This window comes from Nicrophorus vespilloides, unplaced genomic scaffold, assembly GCF_001412225.1.
Source record: "Nicrophorus vespilloides isolate i.1.1-1 unplaced genomic scaffold, Nicve_v1.0, whole genome shotgun sequence".
Taxonomy (NCBI): Eukaryota; Metazoa; Arthropoda; class Insecta; order Coleoptera; family Silphidae; genus Nicrophorus; species Nicrophorus vespilloides.
In genome coordinates, this window is record NW_017097638.1 from 8922 (window position 1) to 27542 (window position 18621).

At 30.6% G+C, this 18621-nt stretch overlaps 1 protein-coding gene across 1 annotated transcript in view; it reads right to left on the bottom strand.

The window, feature by feature from the left end:
* The window catches only part of LOC108560613 (low-density lipoprotein receptor-related protein 12-like), a gene marked incomplete at its 3' end in the record, with an annotated part of 22780 nt that extends 6745 nt beyond the window's left edge, over positions 1-16035 (bottom strand). The window contains exon 1 of the mRNA XM_017918237.1: positions 15677-16035. Within this exon, the coding sequence (XP_017773726.1) occupies positions 15677-15683 (7 nt within the window). The remainder of the gene's footprint in view (positions 1-15676) is intronic.
* Between the last annotated feature and the right edge of the window lie 2586 nt (positions 16036-18621).

Here is an 18621-nt window from a genome sequence, read left to right on the forward strand (position 1 = left end):
AAAAAAAACGTCTTTTATATGAAATTATACTTAAAATAGTTTTTAATCGAATTTGAAATTGTGGATGCGCCGGCTATTTGATTATTTCTTAAATTTGCTTGTAGTTAAAACTAATAGATTTTTCCATTAAAACTAAATTATAAAGTCTTCATTTGCCTTATTTTTTTTTATTATCCTGCATATTTTTATTCCGTTTGTCTGCTTACTAACCATTTTAATGAGTGGAATAAGTGTCAGATTAACAAAAAAAAATGTCATCGATCATAATGGAAAAAAAAATTATGCAAGTTTTGATGATAAAAAAAACTACAATTTTTGTGCATTTATTTAATTACAAATAAATATTCGATTTAAATACGTTCAATAATTTGAAAAAAAAACGTCTTTTATATGAAATTATACTTAAAACAGTTTTTTTAATCGAATTTTAAATTGTGGATGCGCCGGGTATTAGATTATTTCTTAAATTTGCTTGTAGTTAAAACTAATATATTTTTCCATTAAAACTAAATTATAAAGTCTTCATTTGCCTTATTTTTTTTTATTATCCTGCATATTTTTATTCCGTTTGTCTGCTTACTAACCATTTTAATGAGTGGAATAAGTGTCAGATTAACAAAAAAAAATGTCATCGATCATAATGGGAAAAAAAAAGTTATGCAAGCTTTGATGATAAAAAAACTACAATTTTTGTGCATTTATTTAATTACAAATAAATATTCGATTTAAATACGTTCAATAATTTGAAAAAAAAAAACGTCTTTTATATGAAATTATACTTAAAACAGTTTTTAATCGAATTTGAAATTGTGGATGCGCCGGGTATTTGATTATTTCTTAAAATTGTTTGTAGTTAAAACTAATATATTTTTCCATTAAAACTAAATTATAAAGTCTTCATTTGCCTTATTTTTTTTTATTATCCTGCATATCTAACCATTTTAATGAGTGGAATAAGTGTCAGATTAACAAAAAAAAATGTCATCGATCATAATGGGAAAAAAAAAGTTATGCAAGTTTTGATGATAAAAAAAACTACAATTTTTATTCATTTATTAAATTAAAAATAAATATTCGATTTAAATAGTTCAATAATTTGAAGAAAAAAAACGTCTTTTATATGAAATTATACTTAAAATAGTTTTTAATCGAATTTGAAATTGTGGATGCGCCGGGTATTTGATTATTTCTTAAATTTGCATGTAGTTAAAACTAATATATTTTTCCATTAAAACTAAATTTAAAAGTCTTGATTTGCCTTATTATAATATAATTATTAATTAGAATCAGATTTTGTAGTTAGTAAAGTTTTAATTTTTATAAATTTAAGCACTCTCACGTATAAACTAATTAATTTCTATTTGTTTCAGTTTCATGTAGAAAATAGGGGCGAATCGAATTTTCCATCCGAAGCTAATCCATTCACGTGCAATCCATTTACTTCGGCTCCCGAATTATTTTAACCTTTTACAAAGATTGTGAGTATTCCTTCTCTTCGTTTTTTTGTTGCTGTTCACTGCTTATTTATTTTCTACATCTACTCCTGCTGCTAAATCACCCGACGTCCGTTCGTGTCCGTTCACCTAACTGTAATTTACTGTAATTTCTAAAGGTGTGTGTTTATTTTTCTTTATTTTTCATTCGTGTCCGAACTACAATTTATTCCCTGAAAGATTTATCTTTTACGTTTAATTAAATGCTATTTATTTAACTGTAATTCGCATTATTCGATTTAACTGTTTAGAAGAAAATTGGTAATCTGATGAATTGTATCAATTATGCAATGAGAAATATGGGAGGCAAGAGGTAAAATTGTCTACAAGAAATAAATTAAAAGGAATTAGAAATCCCATTTTAGGTTGTGGAATCCTTTGGCTGGGGTAGGGAAAAAGCACTTTATCTCACCAAAAAGTGTGGGGGTCGAGCAGCGCCCGCTTCTAAAGTAGTTTCGCCACAATAAAAAAGTTGTTTCTTAGTTTTATAGAATGGCGCAAGAAGGAGATCTTCCCAGAGCAGAGCAAATAATTTATCTTGCTCAGAATTACAGCCGGAGGAGGAGGAGGCAAATATATTTCGACGGTGTCCCACTTACGTGGAGCAATTGTTATTGTGGTCTCGGCGGCGGTTTCAACGCCTCCTTCCACAAACTCGACGAACAAGAGAAAACCTTCGCGTTACAATTCGTCAAGTTATCGAACCGCATCTTCCGAGCGTCTTTGTATATACATATAACTAATTGGTATCAGCCGGTGGTGGTTGAATTAAATTTTGAGCGATTAAACCATGGAATTGCCGATCGTTTCGTAACCCTCCTCGATTTGCATATCAAGAAAGCCATGCGGGTTTAATTCGTGCGCCCATTAAAGACTGACCTGCGAGAGTAATTAAGATGCCTTCGGTAGATTACCCATTGTGTGTATCTCTTTCAGGTGTGCTCCTGAAATCGAATCCAATTAGCGAACTGCAGAGCAGCAGTAGCATTTTGTGGCAACGTCATGTAACCTACTGCATTGCTCTCATAACGTATTCAAGAAGGAGAGGCAATTTTCCTTAATTGCATAACAATTATGTATTACAATGTGGATTGTGTTAATCTTGATTTTCAACGTTTCATTTGTCCTTGTCGAGATTTATTGTATTGACACATTTGTATTATACTTAATTCTATCTTCACAATTTCTATTTCATGATCATCAAATATACATTTTCTGCATTATAATTTTAGTTTATTTGTAAATTACTTTCGGAAAATCGTTTTTACGTATCTCTTCTTGTGGTGTCGAGAGTTATTATTGCTCATCATAACGTATTCAAGAAGGAAAGTAAATTTTCCTTAATTACATAACAATTATGTCTTATAATGTGGATTGTGTTAATCTAATCTTGATTTTCAACGTTTCATGTGTCCTTATTAAGATTCGTTGTATTAACACATTTGTGTTATGCTTAAGATTTTATCTATTTCCCTATTTGTATTCGATGAACCTCAACTATAAATTTTCTTCATATGCATCAAAAGTTTATTTGGAAATCACTTTCGGAAAATCGTTTTCACGTATCTCTTCTTGTGGTGTGGGGAGTTATAATTGCTAATCATAACGTATTCAAGAAGGAAAGTCAATTTTCCTTAATTACATAACAATTATGTATTACAATATGAATTGTGTTAATTTAATCTTAATTTTCACCGTTTCATGTGTCTTTCTTAAGATTTGTTGTATTAACATATTTGTGTTATACTTAAGATTTTATCTATTTCCCTATTTGTATTCGACGAACTTCAACTATAAATATTCTTCATATGCATCAAAAGTTTAGTTTATTTGGAAATTACTTTCGGAAAGTTTATTTGTAAATTACTTTCGGAAAATCAACGTATCTCTTCTTGTGGCGTCGAGAGTTATGATTGCTATTAACGTATTCAATAAGGAAAGACAATTTTCCTTAATTGCATAGCAATTATGTATTACAATGTGGATTGTGTTAATCTAATCTTGATTTTCAACGTTTCATGTGTCCTTATTAAGATTTGTTGTATTAACATATTTGTGTTATACTTAATTCCATCTTCACAATTTCTATTTCATGATCATCAAATATACGTTTTCTGTATCAAAATTTTAGTTTATTTGTAAATTACTTTCGGAAAAGAAGGAAAGTCAATTTTCCTTAATTACATAACAATTATGTCTTACAATGTGGATTGTGTTAATCTAATCTTGATTTTCAACGTTTCATGTGTCCTTGTTAATATTTGTTATAATAACATACTTGTGTTATACTTAAGATTTTATCTATTTCCCTATTTCTATTCGATGATCCTCAACAATAAATTTTCTTCGTATGCATCAAAATTTTAGTTTATTTGGAAATTACTTTCGGAAAATCGTTTTCACGTATCTCTTCTTGTGGCGTCGAGAGTTATGATTGCTCATCATAACGTATTCAAGAAGGAAAGTCAATTTTCCTTAATTACATAACAATTATGTATTACAATGTGGATTGTGTTAATCTAATCTTGATTTTTAACGTTTCATGTGTCCTTATTAAGATTTGTTGTATTAACATATTTGTGTTATACTTAATTCCATCTTCACAATTTCTATTTCATGATCATCAAATATACGTTTTCTGTATCAAAATTTTAGTTTATTTGTAAATAACTTTCGGAAAATCATTTTCACGTATCTCTTCTTGTGGTGTCGAGAGTTATGATTGCCCATCAGAACGTATTCAAGAAGGAAAGGCAATTTTCCTTAATTACATAACAATTATGTATTACAATGTGAATTGTGTTAATCTTATCTTGATTTTCAACGTTTCATGTGTCCTTATTAAGATTTGTTATATTTTCATACTTGTGTTATACTTAAGTTTTTATCTATTTCCCTATTTCTATTCGATGAACCTCAACTATAAATTTTCTTCATATGCATCAAAAATTTAGTTTATCTGGAAATTACTTTCGGAAAATCGTTTTCACGTATCTCTTCTTGTGGCGTCGAGAGTTATGATTGTTCATAACGTATTCAAGAAGGAAAGCAATTTTCCTTAATTACATAACAATTATGTATTACAATGTGGATTGTGTTAATCTAATCTTGATTTTCAACGTTTCATGTGTCCTTATTAAGATTTGTTGTATTAACATACTTGTGTTAAACTTAAGACTTTATCTATTTCCCTATTTCTATTCGATGATCCTCAACTATAAATTTTCTTCATATGCATCAAAAGTTTAGTTTATATGGAAATTACTTTCAGAAAATCGTTTTCACGTATCTCTTCTTATGGTGTCGAGAGTTATTATTGCTCATCATAACGTATTCAAGAAGGAAAGACAATTTTCCTTAATTACATAACAATTATATATTACAATGTAGATTGTGTTAATCTAATCTTGATTTTCAGCGTTTCATGTGTCCTTATCAAGATTTGTTGTATTAACATATTTGTGCTATACTTAAGACTTTATCTATTTCCCTATTTCTATTCGATGATCCTCAACTATAAATTTTCTTCATATGCATCACAATTTTAGATTATTTGGAAAACACTTTCGGAAAATCATTTTCACGTATCTCTTCTTATGGTGTCGAGAGTTATGATTGCTCATCATAACGTATTCAAGAAGGAAAGGCAATTTTCCTTAATTACATAACAATTATGTATTACAATGTGGATTGTGTTAATCTAATCTTGATTTTCAACGTTTCATGTGAGCTTATTAAGATTTGTTGTATTAACATACTTGTGTTATACTTAAGATTTTATCTATTTCCCTATTTCTATTCGATGAACCTCAACTATAAATTTTCTTCATATGCATCAAAAGTTTAGTTTATTTGGAAATCACTTTCGAAAAAATCATTTTCACGTATCTCTTCTTGTGGTGTCGAGAGTAATGATTGCTCTCATAACGTATTCAAGAAGGAAAGGCAATTTTTCTTAACCTCAACTATAAATTTTCTTTATATGCATTAAAAGTTTAGTTTATTTGGAAATTACTTTTGGAAAATCGTTTTCAAGTATCTCCTCTTGTGGTGTCGAGAGTCATGACAAAAAAAAAAATCAATTTTTGAGATGTGGTGAAATCTAGAAGGGAGAAGAAATATTATTTCTATATCAAATGCGAAGCCGAAGATCCTGGTCGACTTTGCAGATCGGATTATCCTCACACTCTCTCTCTCACTCCTCGGCCAATCTTTTATCGCTCCTTTCCGCTCCCTTCGTCGCATTAGAAAGTCCTCGAGAGTGTGTGTGCAGAAAAAAGAAATTGTGCGAAGGGTCGAGTCGATTCGTTTTATGGCATTTCCATGAGAATGGAATAAAAAAAAAAGAAACGTATTGAATCTTCCATTCGAAATAAGCACTTTCTATTTGCATTTACTTTATTCCCAAGTATCCTCGTGAGAACTCGAGCATATTTCATATTTGAATGATTAAAGTTAAAGTGGTTGAAAGATTAAGCTTATTATTAGAATATAGAATTTAATTAGTTATTTGAATTATTTGAGAGTATAAAAAAAGGGTAAAGAAATATGGATGTAAAAATGAGAAACATCATAAATCCAAATGCATTTTCTAAATTCGTAAAAGGGTTCAAAGCAAAAATATATGTAATTTATGGCGCCATTTCGATGACTGATATATTTGTTTATTGCGTTGCCTGAAAGCAAATCCATTAGGTAAAATATGAGTGAGATTTGGAAACTCGACAAGAAAACATACTTTCGAATATACATCTTCTTTTTTTTTAAATAGATATTTGCGAACAAACTTTGAAAGTTAACAATAAAAATAGTCTTAATTTGTTTTATATTTTTTATACTAAAAGAATTCGTGAAAAAAAAATGAACTTATTTCATCTATTTTGTTGCTGAAAATAGCGAAAAGTCGCATGTGTCGGAAAGTTCGTTAGGCTGTCTGAAAAGTGAGTGGCTTTCCAAAGAGGACGGAAATATAGAAAAAAAAATGAGGGAGTAAATGTAATGAAGAAGGGATGCGAAAGTGGGCCAACATTTGAAGTCGCAGCGACGTAATCCTGAGGAGAATTTCGTTGTCGTCTTCGTCCCTTTTGATACTTTTCGGAGCGTGTAATTGGAGGGTCTTGTATGCACGAGATCTTGTTTAGCGAGCAAATGTTCGTTCAATCCGATTCACATACGCATAGGAGAAACATTAAGAAAACTTTGTTAACGTAATCTTAAACCCGAATTAACGAAATCATCCGTCTTTGAAGCTGACCTAGATCCTTATTTCTAAATAAATTATACAACAAAACAAGTTAATTTAAATTGAAAAAAAAATCACATTTGTCTGAACAAGAACAACAATTGTATTGTGAATTTTTGATTACTAAATTGTAAATTTTGCAAAATGAGAAAAGTGCTCTTGTTGTACGCACCTGAGCGCGACTAGTAAAACTTGGAGAACCCTGACACTCCACGCAAAGCCCACAGATTAAAGGATCTAACGCGCTCCGCATTTCATGTACAGAGTCCTTGCATAATACATCACATATTCCACCCTTTTGCAAAAAGACATCCCAAACTTTTTCCATCTACACACTTCGTAGATTATTTTTCTTAAAAACTTTAAACTGCATTTGCAAAATATTCTCTTCAGTTTTGTTCCATCATCACAATCAAATCCCTTGACAAACATTGTTCTCGTTTATTCGCAAATCGTGCTGTGCTAATTAGATTTTGGCGTGCCGACTTGATTTTTCGCGTGATACAGCTGCTTTATTTACGTAAAACGTAAAAACAACATTTGCAAGTGAAGAATCAACAGTACTCCATGCTCAACCAACATGTTTTTAAACTACTTTTTAATTGTTTTAACTTTAACAATTTACATAATACGTTGCAATTATTCCAAGAAGAAAAGTGTTCTAATTAATCTAAATTAATTGCTGCCTTCCCTTATTATTAGTATTATAATTACTCTGAGATAATTAAGAATTTACTAGGAAATATGTTTAGTTTGTTTCTGTTTATTTCTTTTTATAATAAACTTGATAAACTTATGTGATTAACGAGCGCTTTTCTGCTAACGGCAAGTGGGAAGTTTTCCGTTTTAATTAGAGACGCACAGTAAAAGTTTTCTTCGCGGGATGATACATAATATCTGGGTTAATAGTAAAGGTGGTCACAATCTCTCTTTCTTCTTCAATTTTTTTTGTTTCTGGCGCGCGCCGTCTTGATTTATGATCAAAACTTTTATGTAAAAAAGAATCCTTATGTCGCACCAAAGAAAACAACGAGAAAAAATTTGTACGATACTTCTCCTATGGGAGAGGGAAAGTATTTAAAGTGTCTTCAGCAAATACGAGATCACGTACGATTTTTACGGGATTCCCATTTAATAATTCAAAGCCGGAATCCGATTCTCTCTTTGCTTCCGGTCGCAAGAAAAAATCATTCTCCGGGGAGCTCAGAGAAACGATGCTGAGCACTTTCGGGATTCTTATGAAATTGAAAATTATCGTCAATTCGTGATACAGTTTCTTTTAGTTTTGTTATCCAAATCTCTAAGCTAAATCATTCAGTTTTAATAACTTTTCAAAGTATTTAATTTAGTAGAAGAATGAAACATTCATCATTACACTAGAAGAATTATAAAATCGTTTTATGTAACCATACAACAGACATAATTAAAGCGAATAAGCTAATTTTCAAGTTGAATTAGTTTACTTAGAAAGTAAATAAAAATTGTGAGGATGCAATGAATGAATCGTGATGTCCACTCGTGTTACGGCTGAAGCCAATTGAAATGTAAATCGGCGTGGATGTAATCGCATGAAATGAAACCTCTGGGCATTTTGTGCGAGTTCAGTCCGCGTGAAAATTTTCTACTCTGAAATTCCTCACGCACAATAAAACTTTCCTACCGTTCGGATGACGTCCGTCAGCTTGGTCGGAATATGAAAAGGGTAGCTGGTGGCAGCAAGCACATATTCCGCAGATTACGTAACGTTTTCGCAACCTTCTCCGAGAGCAGAAAATAATTTAAATTAAAATTGAAATTTTTTGTTACAATTACAATTATTTTCAAAATTTCTTAACTTTATATAGAATTACTCAAATAGTGATGAAGTTTGTATGTATTTTATGATTACGTCAGATAAAAAATATTAACTAAATACTAATTGATGATGGAGATATAATAAATTTTTGTACGAGTTCACGTTTTATTTCATAATTCGATAACAACATTCGCTAACTTGATTATGGATTATGAAAATATGCAGCCTACTGTTATAATTGCATTACTTCTGGATTTTATGTAATAAATTAACAAATTTCTTCATATTTTTCTAACTATCTCGTAAAGTATGAATGTGTATCTATCGCAAGCCCTTAATCCCGACTGTATCAGAATCTCGTCAATCATAATCCCATAGTCGGGATTTTGATACAGTCGGGATTATGGTTGTCGGGATTTTGATATAGTCGGGATTATGGTAGTCGGGATTTAGAAACAGTCAATATTTCAGTTGTCGGGCTTGCGATTGCCACCGACTTTAAATTTACATAATATTATTTTTCGATACATTTTTATCACGTCTTTACGTTTTAATTAATAACTCAATAACCAAGCGTACTAATTGGATCATAAACAAGGAATTTAAACTAAAAACTATGCTGTTTCAAACAAGTCTATATACAGTTTTGCGGTACTTTCTGATTTTATGTAATAAATTATCAAAATTTAAAAAATTTCTTCATATTTTTCTAACTAAGTCACAAAGTATGAATGTGTATCTTTTGATATACTTTATTTGGGTCTATATCGGAAGCCCGACAACCGAAAGAACGTCTATTCAAATCCTGACTATATCAAAATCTCGACAACCATAATCCCGACAGTATCAGAATCTCGACAACCATAATCCCGACAAACATAATCCCGACTATATCAAAATCTGGATTGTATCAAAATCCTGGGATTATGGTTGTCGGGATTTCGATACAGTCGGCATTTCAAACGTCGGTATTTCGGTTGTCGGGTTTGCGATAGCCACCGACTTTAAATTTACATACTATTATTTTTCGATATATTTTTATCACGTCTTTACGTTTTAATTAATAACTCAATAACCAATCGTACTAATTGGATCATAAACAAGGAAATTAAACTAAAAATTATACTGTTTCCAACGAGTCTACAAACAGTTTTGTAGTACTTTCTGATTTTATGTAATAAATTATCAAAATATTATACAATAGATTAAATCTTGGGATGAAAGATAACTTTTCTTTATCGTTGCTCACTCACTCTACATGTTCGTTAATTAGTGAACCATCGAAGTGTACGAACGAGACGTATTTTTATACCAATATTTGCAGATCAATAACAATCAAAAGTATTGCATGATTTTGAGAAGAAATAAATAGAAATTACTGTAAAAAAAACCTATTTTTATAAGAAATTAATATGAAAGTTAACTAACAAAAGGTTTAACAGAAAATATTAACTAAATACTAATTCATGATGGAGATATAACAAATTTTTGTACGTGTTCACGTTTTCACGCTAACTTGATTATGGATTATGAAAATATGCCCTCTTTAATCAGCCTACTGTTATAATTGCATTACTTCTGAATTTTATGTAATAAATTAACAAATTTCAATTTTTTTTTTCATATTTTTCTAACTATCTCGTAAAGTATGAATGTGTATCTTTTGACATACTTTATTTGGGTCTATATCACAAGCCCGACAACCGAAAGAACGTCTATTGAAATACCGACGTTCGAAATCCCGACTATATCAAAATCTCGACAATTATAATCCCGACTGTATCAGAATCTCGTCAACCATAATCCTATAGTCGGGATTTTGATACAGTCGGTATTTCAAACGTCGGTATTTCGGTTGTCGGGCTTGCGATAGCCACCCACTTTAAATTTACATAATATTATTTTTCGATATATTTTTATCACGTCTTTACGTTTTAATTAATAACTCAATAACCAAGCGTACTAATTGGATCATAAACAAGGAAATTAAACTAAAAACTATGCTGTTTCCAACGAGTCTACAAACAGTTTTGTAGTACTTTCTGATTTTATGTAATAAATTATCAAAATATTACACAACAATACAATTGATTAAATCTTGCGGTGAAAGATAACTTTTCTTTATCGTTACTCACCCACTCTACATGTTCGTTAATTAGTGAACCATCGAAGTGTACGAACGAGACGTGCAGATTTACCTCGGTTTCAATCTGCTAATCTTTTTCCCATCAGATTTTCCCAAGTGATTCAATTAAACTTCCCTTTCATCTACCATTAAAAACTTCCTTTGAAATATTCAAACTGAAAGCTATCTATTATGAATACGCGCACGATGTACAAGAAAAGACATTTCCTAATCTCTATAATTAACAATAAAATAAATAATTACAGTTCAGTTAAAGCTATAATTGAAACCTTTTACACAGAATTATTCATTATTCATTTTTTGCACGCGTGTTGTCTGGATTTTCGATATAAACCCATAATTGAAATATTGTTTCCGCAATTAAATCATTTGCAATGCAATTAGACTCGATTTTCATTCGGCATCAATTATTGAAGCGTAAATTGCGTTTAATGGAAATAATAATGGAACGAAACAAACAACAAAAAATATTTGGAAAACCATTACTCTGCGTTGTCCAATTTTTTTTTGTTGTTGTCCAAGGATGATGTTTTTTTCGTTCTATTCGCGTTCTGTGTGTGCTTGTGTCAGCCATCCTTCATTGAAGTGGAAGTAAAACATAAAGGACTGACTGGAAGGGAGGTTTTGCGGCGATACAGACAAAAATATGGGTGGCATAACCACCGTGTGCGTTCATTTATCAACGTCCATTAACCGAAATCGTAACGCGTACATAAATCTCATAGTCTCTCTCCCTTTACATCCACTATGTACGTGTACTTTATCTCTTTCCCTCGACACAGTATTGAAGCCCGAAATTAAAGTTTTTAATATCCATAGATTACAAAAAAAAAAACCTTTTTATCCCTAAAAAATTCGAGCTTGCACATTTTTATCTCCCTTTACCTAAACAAAAATGTTATACAATTCAGCAACTTCCGTCTCCTCTCAAACTTATACATTTTTTCCTTCGATCCAGTCAGTTATAAAGCGTAAATTCAATTTCATTATCCTACAGTTTCGAATTGATGTTATTCCTGAAGAATGTTATTAAGTAGCTCGAAGCATAATGCCGTCAAGGATGTTTCTGCTTATATATAATTCATGAGTTTACGTGTGTATATTCATGTACATGTGTTGTGTTTGTGCGCGCGGGTTGAGTAGTGGAAGAGCAAAGTTTCAAGTGCTCCGAGAATTACCTGGAAAGGCGCTTAAAACAACACAATTAGACTACATTTTTAATTAAATCTAAAACGCTTTTTCCATTAATTATTTCGCGCGTTTCTCATACACCCCTCGCAATCTCAATTCTCCTGACAAACGCAATTAAACTTTAAAAGAATTTTTTTTATTCTATTCACTTGAAAAATTGATCCACTGCAAAATAAATAAGTTTAAATATATAATTGAACAGAAAATGTATTCATATTTGAACGAGAAAATTAAAACGTCGGATGGTTTTTCCTGATCAAAAATAGACATATTTCTTAAATTCTGATTGAATTAGAAACATTTCTGTCTAAATGAAAAAGCTTATAAAACATATATTAAATTTTAAATGTAATACCTTAAATCTTAAAGCAAATATGAAACTGTTATTGAAACTTTTGATGCTGTTTTTGCGGTCATTGTGAAAACCCTTGATATTGTTTGAAATACGAAGAAACTTTACTATTTTTATACCAATATTTACAGATCAATAACAATCAAAAGTATTGCATGGTTTTGAGAAGCAAGAAATAGAAATTACTGTTAAAAAAAACCTATTTTTATAAGAAATGAATATGAAAGTTAAGTAACTTTAGCTGTGGTTTAGCAGAAAGACGTGACTCTATAATTTGTGAGAAAGTATTACGTAATTATTAACATTTTCTTTAATGTAATTCAATTAAATATCATTTTTTTTTTAATTAAAAAGTAAAACTAAATTTCACTGTATACAGTAAATCATTTGAACGAGAAAATTAAACGTCTGATGGTTTTTCCTGATCAAAAATAGACATATTGCTTAAATTCTGATTGAATTAGAAACATTTATGTTTTAAAGAAAAAGCTTATAAAATATATATTAAATTTGAAATGTAAAACTTTAAATCTTAAAGCAATTATAAAACTGTTATTGAAACTTTTCATGCTGTTTTTGCGGTCATTGAGAAAACCATTGATATTGTTTCAAATACGAAGAAACTTTACTATTTTTATACCAATATTTACAGATCAATAACAATCAAAATATTGCATGGTTTTGAGAAGCAAGAAATAGAAATTACTGTTAAAAAAAACTATTTTTATAAGAAATTAATATGAAAGTTAACTAACTTCATCTGTGGTTTAACAGAAAGTCGTGAATCGATCATTTGTGAGAATGGATTATGTAATTATTAACATTTTCTTTAATGTAATTCAATTAAATATCTTTTTTTTTTAAATTAAAAAGTAAAACTAAATTTCATTGTATACAGTATATCATTTGAACGAAAAAATTAAAACGTCTGATGGTTTTTCCTGATCAAAAATAGACATATTTCTTAAATTCTGATTGAATTAGAAACATTTCTGTCTAAATGAAAAAGCTTATAAAACATATATTAAATTTGAAATGTTAAACTTTAAATCTTAAAACAAACATAAAACTGTTATTGAAACTTTTGATGCTGTTTTTGCGGTCATTGAGAAAACCATTGATATTGTTTCAAATACGAAGAAACTTTACTAATTTTATACCAATATTTGCATTTATTCCAAAAGTATTGCATAGTTTTGAGAAGCAAGAAATAGAAATTAATGTTGAAAAAAACCTATTTTTATAAGAAATTAATATAAAAGTTATCTAACTTTAGCTGTGGTTTAGCAGAAAGATAATTTGTGGGAAAGGATTACGTAATTATTAACAGTAAATTGAGTAAATTTTCTAATTAATGTATAATTAAATATGTTATTTGCAATATTAACTAATCAATTATTTGACTATAATATAGTATAGTTAACATTATTATAGCGCATTATGCACGTAATAAATGAATGAAGTAATTGAAACAACACACACAGACAATATCATTTCACGATTCGAAACAAATGTTTCAACAATAATGCAGAATTGAATTCGTTGCATTTCCACTAAATCCACGCTGCGCACTGTTTACCTATAATTTATATTTATTTTGTTAGTAAAACAGGGAATGTAAAAATTGTGGAACTTTATGACTTCAATAAAAGCGAACTTCCATTACCGTACATCGATATATTGTTTTTTTTTTTGCAGTATCATGGGAATTCCGAAACAAAATTTGGTAATAAAACTAAATAAAAGTTTCATCATCAATTATTATGGATTTATTGATATTAAAGTTTAATTTACTTCAATTTCAATTAGTTCATTAAGTTATCTAACAAATTGTAGGATAATTCAAATACTGTGTGTCAAATATATTGTTGCTATGGTAATGTTTATTTATATGTTTGAGCCATTGTGTGATGGTCGTCAATGGAAACAAATACTGTTGTAAATCGATGCAGCGCGTCCTTTAATGTCAGCAATTGGCTTCGAATTGCCGGTCTCAAAGCGTAATTAGATACGTACCATCAAACAGTCTATATTTCCATTGACGTAAAACAGTATTCACTTTGACCGTTCCCCCACGGTTATCAAATCAGTTGCAATTAATGGTGGTTAATAGTTATTCCATTCAAAGTCAAAAATAAACATACGCAAATGCACGCGTAAGTTGTAATTAACCATTAAATGATTGATTTGAAAGATGATCCTTTAAACCGATATAAACCGCCAAATATTGACAATCGCTTAAGCGACTTTAAACTTCGGCGGCGGTGTTTGTTTTCGCTAGATGATCGATGATCGAGAACTCTATGAATTATGATTGCTAAAAAAACAAAGCAAAAACGAAAATCAATCAAATTGTTGACTTAGATATGTAAATAATAATTTTGCAGATTTACACTTTAATACAATTGATAGCATTTCTGAAATTGTTAGTTTGCTAGTGTTAATAATGTAACGGTGGTGTTTGCGTTAGGGTTAACCCGTCGATACATTATTTACGTAATAAATGTATTTGTTGCCGCGCTGCGAAAATTTAACTGGGGCACGAAGTGACGCAACCAAACGGGGCACGTCTGAAATACCGTCGGCGGTATTTAATTAAGCAGGATATATCACTTCTGTACTCTTAACTGAACCTGGCCTTTAACTAACTAGCGTAACCATCGAAGGGGGATGTCTGACGTGGTGCTCCCAGTGATAAATTCCGTTTAATGTATCACTCTCAATAGCCAAACCTGAATTCTCTATAAATTCATCGATGGAAAGCGTCACATTACGTAAATTTATATTAATATGAATATAGCAACAGTTTCAAACGTAATTCGTAGTAATTTCTATTAATTTTATCACTATGACAACAATTCAAAAGTTGTCATGGAAATTAATATTAGTTTATTAAAACTGTAACTATTTTAAAGAAATGATCATTTTTTTTTGCTTATAATTAATCAAGTAATAAAGATTTTAAAAGATTAAAGTAAATGAGTTTTTTTCACAATTTCTAATAGGAAATGTTCATTAAATAAAGTAGAAATCAGCTGCATTTTTTTTTGTTTTATTTATTCGTTAAATATTTACGGTTATCGAATTTAATTATTCTCGCGTAAGCGAATAACTTCTTCTTTTTTTTTTGGTAATAAAAAAAAAATATGAAACGAACGGCAATATAGGAAATTAGATTTTTATATCTGCAAGCCGCGTTTTCATCCCTCGCATATAAATTTCTATTCCTACAGTATTTTACGTCCTGAAAACGTTTCAATTTTATTGCTTCGTCGTTCGAAACCAAAAACTTTTGCTCGCTCATTCATTCCACTTAAACCAGATCGATACATCCATTAGTAAATATATATATATATATATGTTAAACCCTTGCTGATGTAACGAGAAGACATTTTTTTACAAAAAAAAATTATTTGTTTTAAACACACATTTTTCTATACTTCTTTTGCTCACTCACCCCGCATTGTTTCCGGCTGTTAGCGATCAGCTCTGATACAAATTCAGATCAATGTCGCATTCAGATTGTCGCGTCAAGGACGTGTTTAATAATTGTAACAATACTCGAAAACCGAACGCGTTTCATTCCCTTTCTTTTAATTAACGAACGAACGATTAAACCCGGATCACATAATTTATTTGCTTCTACTTGAGATGAAACAAGATAACTAGTTGTTAACTTATGTAAGGATTACGATCACATGTTTTAGTTAATACATACTAAGATTGAGTGTGCAAGATTTGTTTTTTGGCTATCACATTGTTGATTTATTTAATTTAATTATTTGGGGGGGTGTATTTTTTTTTAATTTAGTTATTTAAAAAAAATAATCTTTTGACACTTTTGTTGTTGTTTTTTTTTAAATTGTTGTTAGTGGAGTTGATGGAATTACGAGCGATGATAGATGGCAGTGGATTACGGTATAATATTCTCTCGTGTTTCGGCTCGAAGGTTCGGCACTCGACTGCAGGCCGAGGTCAGTCTCGCTCGCAGGAGGTAGTCCTGACGCTCGCGGGGGTGACGTTCGCAGGATCGATGTTAGCGATGTGCGCATGTCCTTGAACGAACACCCTAAACACCCCTGCATCTCTCTGCAGCCCTGCACGAATGCTAATTGCTGATGGCAGAAGAGTGCGATCGCGTTACCATCTCGCAAAGGATAAAAACAGCGATGTGCAGTTTATGAAATTAGAGAAAAAGGGATTGATTGTCATGAAGATAGGGTTCTTCGCTTTTGAGAAAGGGTTTAATCTTGCTCATCTTCTCAATTTACACGCTCACTTCTTGCAGAGGAACATCAAATGGGGGGACTGGGACTCTTCTCTAGCATTTAATGTTACCTCCACCTGATTCCCAAGTAGATGCTTTCTCTCTGACTCGCAGTCTTAATTCCATTTGCATTTGTAAATGCTACTACATCAATGGGTTGGATTACGCGGGTCGCGTTTAACATGCAAATTGTATACGACTACTGGTTTAACATAAGCTTTTGTCTGATGCACTCCAAAAATACACGTTATAATCCGCGTCGCATTCGAGCTCAGATGCTGTAACGTAATATCGGGGATTCCACGCACGGACGCTTCGAAAGAAAAACGGAAAGCCACCCTTCTCAAACATCCCATCCAATATGATGAGTCTTTTCCACAAGCCCCAACAGTTCTTTACAGAAACCTCTCTATCTCTTCAACAACACCATACACACACAAAAAATATACATTGAGAATACTTCAAATTTTAACACTGATAAATGACCCTAAAATTAGATAAACAAATCTATACAATCCAACTAATAACATTTCAAAGTATTGCTTAACTATTTTAACTAATAAAGCAGCTAAAAGAATCCAATTGATTCCTAAATTTTTATTTATTCTAATTCTCATGAACAAACACAAAATCTACCATCAGTTATTTCTTGAATTACATAAGATTACAGACGTTACTCACGTAAAGATCAGCCCTCTGTCATCCACCCTTGACTTTACGACTCGTTATTTATTGTTTCCTCTCCTTTTTTCTTTACAATGATTACACCTAACCCGTTTTTATTACTATACCCTTACCCTCGAAATGCTCCATCCTTTATAGACGTTCTTCCTTATGTTATTTTTCCCTTCCCGCGAAAATAAAGTCAATAACATTGAAGATCTACATCTGGAACGAATAACGTTCGAAGTCAATTGGGTTTATAGCAGAATACTTATATTTATAATAATATTATTTGTAAATTGAAGAAAAAAAAACTTAAAATTTAACAAATAGAGAAAGAAATGTAAATATTTTTGATTACGTCTGTCTAGTTTCAATTTAAATGTAACGAACGTTAAAAGTGGAGATATCATTGTCGACGTTGCTTGCGCAAAACTCGCTCGAAGACGTAATGGCATGGACTTAATGAGTTCTGCGAGCGGCGGTGGTATCTGCGTATTCAACGTCGAAAGTCGAAAACGTATTTAATAAACCATCAAAGAAAATGCGACAATGCACGCAACGAACTGAAGAACACGTAACATCAAATCACCAACATTTTCTCAATCTAATTTAAAAATAAAATAACTATATAATTCAATAACTTATATGTTGAAATAACCTGTGACCTGTGACCAACGTTCCAGCAGCAACAGAAGAGGACTACGTGATCCCTTATTCTTGTGGAATTTCGACTGTCGCTATTTGCTTCCTCCCATGTACAGGTCTTATGTTTTTGACGCAAACATCCGTATCTGCTGCGGCTCTCAGTGCCTTTTCCACCTTGCTGATGGTTGTCTGCTCATCGATGCAGATAGTGATCATGCTTTTTTCAGCTATATCAGAAGTGATTTCGACACTAACTTCCTCTATGTTAATGCTCATCAAATCTAGGACACTTATATAAAAAAAAAGGAAATTTATAAATTGTAAACAGAAAATTCAATTTATTTGTACTATAAATATTTCAGTTCATAATTGATGATAAATGTTATTAAATTTTCTGAAAAGTTTATGATTTTTATTGTAAATTGATAAGTAAAGTAAATGAAACATCTTCAAAAAACGTTTAATTATTTGTTTTTTTTTTCAGAAAATCTTATATAAAAAAGTGATAATTTATAAACTGTAAAGATAAAATTTAATTTATTTGTACTATGAATATTTCAGTTCGTAATTAATAATAAATTTGATTGAATTTTCTAAAAAGTTTTTGATTAGTAAAATAAGAGACATTTTCAAAAAACGTTAAACTAATGAAAAAAAAAGATCACTTTCTTATGAACAATTATTATTTAATAACCTTCTTTTTTTAATAAATCATGTGTAAATTAGTAAAAACGTAAATATTAGATTTGAAATAAGTAATGAATTATTTAACATTGGTTTTCGTATGTCTCGAATTTCGTACATAAAACTAAAATCCCATAGAA